Source organism: Sinocyclocheilus anshuiensis, unplaced genomic scaffold (genome assembly GCF_001515605.1).
Source record: "Sinocyclocheilus anshuiensis isolate Anshui unplaced genomic scaffold, SAMN03320099.WGS_v1.1 scaffold225, whole genome shotgun sequence".
In the NCBI taxonomy this organism is placed as follows: Eukaryota; Metazoa; Chordata; class Actinopteri; order Cypriniformes; family Cyprinidae; genus Sinocyclocheilus; species Sinocyclocheilus anshuiensis.
In genome coordinates, this window is record NW_015539845.1 from 72,282 (window position 1) to 78,658 (window position 6,377).

At 35.3% G+C, this 6,377-nt stretch overlaps 1 protein-coding gene across 1 annotated transcript in view; it reads left to right on the top strand.

Moving 5' to 3' along the window:
* The window catches only part of LOC107684552 (dual 3',5'-cyclic-AMP and -GMP phosphodiesterase 11A-like), a 22,652-nt gene extending 16,555 nt beyond the window's left edge, over positions 1–6,097 (top strand). Inside the window, exons 13-19 of the mRNA XM_016480838.1 lie at positions 2,351–2,441; positions 4,623–4,723; positions 5,050–5,127; positions 5,208–5,271; positions 5,475–5,549; positions 5,642–5,725; positions 5,807–6,097. Of these exons, the coding sequence (XP_016336324.1) occupies positions 2,351–2,441; positions 4,623–4,723; positions 5,050–5,127; positions 5,208–5,271; positions 5,475–5,549; positions 5,642–5,725; positions 5,807–6,076 (763 nt within the window). The 3' untranslated portion in view covers positions 6,077–6,097. The remainder of the gene's footprint in view (positions 1–2,350; positions 2,442–4,622; positions 4,724–5,049; positions 5,128–5,207; positions 5,272–5,474; positions 5,550–5,641; positions 5,726–5,806) is intronic.
* The last annotated feature ends 280 nt before the right edge of the window (positions 6,098–6,377 follow it).

The window sequence follows — 6,377 nt, forward strand, 5'->3', positions numbered from 1 at the left end:
TAGTGAATTGGTGGGTTTTTGTTAAATGTGAGCCAAAATCATCACAATTAAAAGAACCAAAGACTTAAACTACTTCAGTCTGTGTGCATTGAATTTATTTAATACACGAGTTTCACAATTTGAGTTGAATTACTGAAATAAATGAACTTTTCTACGACATTCTAATTTATTGAGATGCACCTGTATACGAGGAGCTTCAGATCAATGCTGCGCCGTGCGTTCGCATAGGTCAGGTCTATTTACCTTCAGTCACGCTACGCGATTGAGTGCATGACAGCTTACAGTTCATTATGCATTTGTTGCTCATAGAAATAAATAAATTACCGCTACAAAAATTTTTAGGTCAGTATACAAAGTTCTTAACATTCCATATTTAACTCCTCCGGTCCTAACCGCCCCGCCTCGTTCTTGTTCCAAGTGGGACTCGAACCCAGGTCACTAGCATGGGAGGCGTGCACTAACAAGAACCCTAAAGACCACACACAGCACAGCACTTTCCAGCTGACCTCTGTTACACTCACCTAAACCTCACTTCCATCTGGGTCACAGCACCAGTGTAACTCCTCTAGTCCTAACCGCCCCGCCTCGTTCTTGTTCCCAGGGGGATTCGAACCAGGACCGCTGGCATGCTAACAAGAACACAGCCTCTAGCGTCAGTCGCTAGTGCGCCTCTTGAAATCAGAGGATTGAGGTTTAACCGCACAGCACTTCCGTTACACTCACCCCCCTAAACCTCACTCCCATCCGGGTCACGGCACCAATGTAACTCTTCCAGTCCTAACCGCCCCACCTCATTCTTGTTCCTAGTGGGATTCAAACCCAGGTCGCCAGCATGGGAGGCAGGCACACTAACGAGAATGCTAAAGACCGCAGACTCTGATGTCTGTCGCTAGCGTGCCTCTTGAGATCAGGGAAGTGAGGTTTACCGGCACAGCATTTACCAGCTGACCTCTGTTACACACACACACACAAATCACAATGACGGTGTTGTGTGAACAGCAACATTCATACACACACATACATAAAGTGGATTTCAGTAAGTTCACACTGTAAATCTGTTATTCAAAGTCTAATTTAAACATTAAAATACACAAATTTTGAAAAGTTTAAAAAACAATTTATGAAAATATGCATCAGAAATGTTTAAGATTCTGCACTATTTGTATGATAATCAAATTCAGATTTTTAGCAGAACATGGGGGTGGGGGGCTTATTGGCACAGAGGTTAACCAGAAAAATTAAAAATGGCACTTCATGCCCAAAAGGTTGCCGAACCCTGGTCTAATATGACTAACTTCTACTGACTGACCGATTTGTGGTAATACTGTGGAGTTTGATTGGCTGCACAGCCTTTAACGTCAACAACAAAAGATACGGGAGGTGTTTTCACCTCCTTTTTAAAGGCTAAAGTCCTTTTTTATTTTGCTATCTTAATTATGCATGTTTACATGACTAGTTGCATTTTATTATTTGCATTTAGCATTGTATTCTTATGTCTTAAATCAGATTTTTTTTTTTCAGTCAAAATATCAAAATATTCTAAAAACAATAAATAATTTACCAAGTTTGGGGTTCGTAAGATTTTTTAATGTTTTTAAAAAAACACCTTTTATGCTTAATGCACCACGGCGGCATTTATTTAATTATAAATACAGCAACAATAGTAATATTTTCAAATATTATTGCAATTCAAAAGAACTGTTTTCTATTTTAATATATTTTAAAATGTACTTTATACCTGTGATGCAAAGCTGAATTTTCAGCATGATTACTCCAGTCTTTAGTGTCACACAATCCTTCAGAAATCATTTTAATATGATGATTTGGTGCTTAAGAAACATTTCTTATTAATTATCAATGTTAAAGACAGTTGTGCTGCTCATTATTTTTTGGAAAGTCTTACCGTCACTTTTGATCAGTATAAGTATTTGATAAGTATTTGCTGAATAAAAGCATTATTTTTTTTTAAAAGAATCAAACATACTGACCCCAAACCTTTGAACAGTAGCATAATGAGTAGGATGAAAATCTGCACAAGATACTACAGCTTGTTTCCAGAGGATTTATCTTGAATTTGATTTTTATTACCCAGTTTACCAATGTGGTATGAGAAACGTAATTCAAGATCTATTCTTTGAAAGAAAAAAGTTTCATTATTATTTACATAATTTTGCCTCTTAAGTATATCTGTTTAGTTTTAAGGTTTTATGGAAAACAAGACAATGATATAAAGATTTTTTTTAAATTTTTTTTTTTTGTAGTGCAGTCTATATAGTGTGACCTGTGTGTTTCTACAGCAACATATAATGTGCTTATTGTTCTGTATCTGATCTCTGTTGTGGTCCTAAAGGTCTGGGTCAGCACTAGCGCTGCTGTACGGAACATCTGCTACACTAGAGCATCATCATTTCAACCATGCTGTCATGATCCTGCAGAGTGAGGTGAGCAAATAGCATGAACTAGTCTGTCAGGTCAGGTCTCAGAAGAGGGGCACAGCACTGAGCGCTGAGCACTTAGCAGTACAGAAGTAAAAGTCTGATATTTCAATTTTGATACATAAAAATTTTTAATTCAAAATCATTTATAAACGTGTGAATAATCAAAGTTTTGGGATTTCTAAAAAATAAAAACATAGACATTATTATATAAAATGAAGAAGAAATGTTTCAGATTCCACACTATTCAAGAACAAGATCATTTTTGAATATGTGCATAACAGGATTATTGTACACAAAGTTGTGTAGCTCATGCAGCTCAAATGCTGCTATCAGTAAAGCAAATGAAAGAAATGGTATGTACAAATTCATGTTAGTTTTTAAATTTGACTTTTCACTGAAATTGTTATTCACTCTTTTGAACTCCACTGTATGTGTAAAGAAGGATCTGCAGAGCACAATGAACATTGTCAAGCAATGGAGTAATAATGAGTCCCTCTCACGTAATTGATTTGCAGAAATGACCCATTTTACCGCTGTCCACATTTGCATGTCTCAGTGGATGGAAAGAATGCAAGTGGATGTCAGCATTTGATTAAGTGGCTGATTTAGCTCTGAGCTGTTTAATCATGACCAAGCTCTGTATCGATTTCCTGTAGACGTCCATTGAGCTTTTTTAACCAACACCAATTAACTGTGCTAAGGAGATTCCCCTCTTGGGTCAGCTGCACTGAAGCAAGGCGAGAAAGAAATTGCTTTCTATCCCAGAGACTGAACATGCATAGAGAACTTTGGAGACACACACTTTATGAATGATACTCAGGGGTATGAAGTGATTACTGGTTTCATGATTGGCTTTATATCAGCAGAAAAGACAGGGCTTTGTAGGAGTAATAGAACTTGGAATGAGGGGTGTGCTTTCCCCAAACTTCACTTACTGTAGACCTTAAGAGAGTGGGGTAAGCTGTGCCGCATTTTACTTAACCCTATAATGCCTACTGTCTCATACTGTCTTTGATACACAAATTTCCAAGGCCTCTAAATTAGAACATGAGCTTTTAAGTGCCTTTTGTCATTTGATTGACAGTTTATATATTTGTTAGCATGTAAAAGGCCTTTTAGTATAATTATAAAAAATCCACAGGTTGTGGAAAACATATATTTTGCTGTGAAATTTTGACCGATTTTTATAAAGTAAACATAAGAATAAATTTTATATTGCTAGTAATATATAAATATGAGCACTTACTGGACTAAAGCAACATACTGATTATTGATTATAAAATAAAATATGACACATCAGGCTTTTGAGGAACGTTTATTTGTACATCTCTTAGTCATCATTGTATTGCATTTCCCTATATATTTCCCCCACAATAAAAACTACAGAACTTTGATAATAAAACTAAGCATTTAAATATAAGTTTTACTAAGACATATTATTGATATTTGTATAGATATGGACACTATATTTGTACGCATTTTATGTAAGTAGTCTGCTATACTGTTATAAAGATCTAATTTATTTACATAACAAGCTGTCATAATTTAAAATGACCTTTTTGGCCATATAAATATCAGCAACTGCACCAAATTGCATATTTTGCTCAATTTGGGCCCCTGAATAAAACTAAGGTGTTTTTTTACTCCATATTCTCCTGTATCATACTAAATTACCCATAAAAGCCTGATGTATCAAATATGATGCTCAAAAAAAGAAAAAAAAATATTTTGGACTATTATTCCATACAGAATGTCAGGCTTTACAGGTTTAAGCTGTCCTCTAGGAAAGAGTAAAATTAGATAAAGCTAAAATTAATAGATCTAATTATGTTTAAAAGTGTCTGTTATCAAATAAAATTAACTGAAAGCACAGGGCCACAGAAATATGACTTCTTCCCCACTGAGATTTTACAAAGATATGTTGACTCACATTAGCGGTAAGCTGTGCCATTGTAAATTATCAAAGACAAATGTGGACATAAAAGCACTGATTATAAAGGACAAACCAAATAGTTTTTCTCCTAAATAAAAGGGAATATGAAATGTTAGTCATGCATTTGCACTAGATTAAGCGAGTGACCCAGTTTTCCAATTTAGACATCTTGCCTCAGTCTCCCCTTACTATTGGAAATAACAACTTTAATCTGTAATATTTGTCATCTTTTTTTCATTTTTTTTTAACAGGGTCACAACATTTTTGCTAATCTGTCCTCCAAAGAGTACAGCAACATGATGCAGCTACTGAAACAGGCCATTCTGTCCACAGATCTCACATTGTATTTCAAGTAAGTAATAGTATCAAATAGCATATGTGTTTCAATAGTCATAATAAGGGGTAGCCCTCAGCTTTAACCCAGCTTTAAATATTCTGCCAGATGCATGTAATTTACGTTTAGGCCACAGAGAGGTGCCCTTTGAATAGAGGCAGAAGAGGTGATATTAAGCCACTTTTGTGGCTTTTGTTCAGATCCTGAAAGCCTGGTGAAGACCTGAAAGATGCCTTAAGGAACATTAAATCAAATTAATTTAAATGATAAAACTTGCAATTAAGTAAAATTCATTTTTGGATCTTTTTTTCTTCATCATCTTCATTATCCATTGGACATAAAAGAAAAAGAACCCAGTTCTTTGAGTGTGTTCTGTCGGGGCAGTTCAGTTGGAGTAATGAAGAACATAGAGACATGTTCAGGTGAGTGTCTACAACTTTTAAAATATATAACAGAAATGCCAAGAGCTGTTGTAAATGTTCTAAATATTTAAACATACTAGGTCTATGCTGATGACTGCGTGTGACTTGGGTGCAGTGACCCGACCATGGGAAATCTCAAAACAGGTTAGACAGACACTGCAAAATAAATGCACATACCAAATTGTGAAAAACAGTTTAACTATGTATATATATTCTATAGAAAATATAAATATAATATAGGGTAAGAAAATTATAGTACTGTATATTCTCTGAAACCACTGCAGCATATGGGAACATATCATAGTGGACATTAAAATAATGTCATATCTATATGCTTTTAATTCCAGGTGGCTGAATTGGTGACCAGTGAATTCTTTGAACAAGGTGACAGGGAGAGATCAGAGCTGAAATTGACACCAGCTGTATGTATTCTCTCACATATATTTTAAGTTAAATTTGCTGAAATGTCAATCATCTCAATTCAAGTCAAAATCAATGAATTTTGCTTATTCAGGCAATTTTTGATCGCAATCGTAAAGATGAGCTCCCTGTGCTTCAGTTGGAATGGATTGATGGAATTTGTAAGCCATTATATGAGGTAAAAGAGTTAAGTAGATAAAGCAAATAAATTAACTCAAGCTAATTTACTTTTATACAGTGATGGTAATGTATTTTATAGGCTCTTGTGAAGTTGAATAGGAAGCTTCAGCCGATGGTAGATGGAATTGATGCCAACCGAAAGAAGTGGGAGGAGCTTTGTCTGTCCTATCAGCAAACACGGAGAGCCTCTGAGTGTATCTCCAGTCTGGAGGCAGGAGAGACAGAATCGTCTCAGAGTTCAGACTCCACCCATGAGCCAGAATCAAGTCAGAGTGAGGCAACCAATCAGAGTGAAGACTCCACCCACTGTGTGCAGCCAAATCAAGCCACAGTAGCCAATTACAAATAAGAAGCGTGATGTGACGATTAAAGGACGGCCCACTGAGTCAGGGGTTCCCAAACTATTTTGTCTGCCGAACCTCTTATACGCTGAGATTTTAAGTTAATATTTTAATAATTTAACAACAGATTTGCATATTCACGATTATCTGATGTTGGTTAAAGGTCAAATAACTCTAACAAAACAGATCAAATATTTTATCTTTTTTTTTTTTTTATGTTTTAGTTTGATTGTTTTTATTTTAAAATTATTTAAATACTGCATATAATTTTTATATATACTTTTGGACACAACTTGTCTAGAAAATATA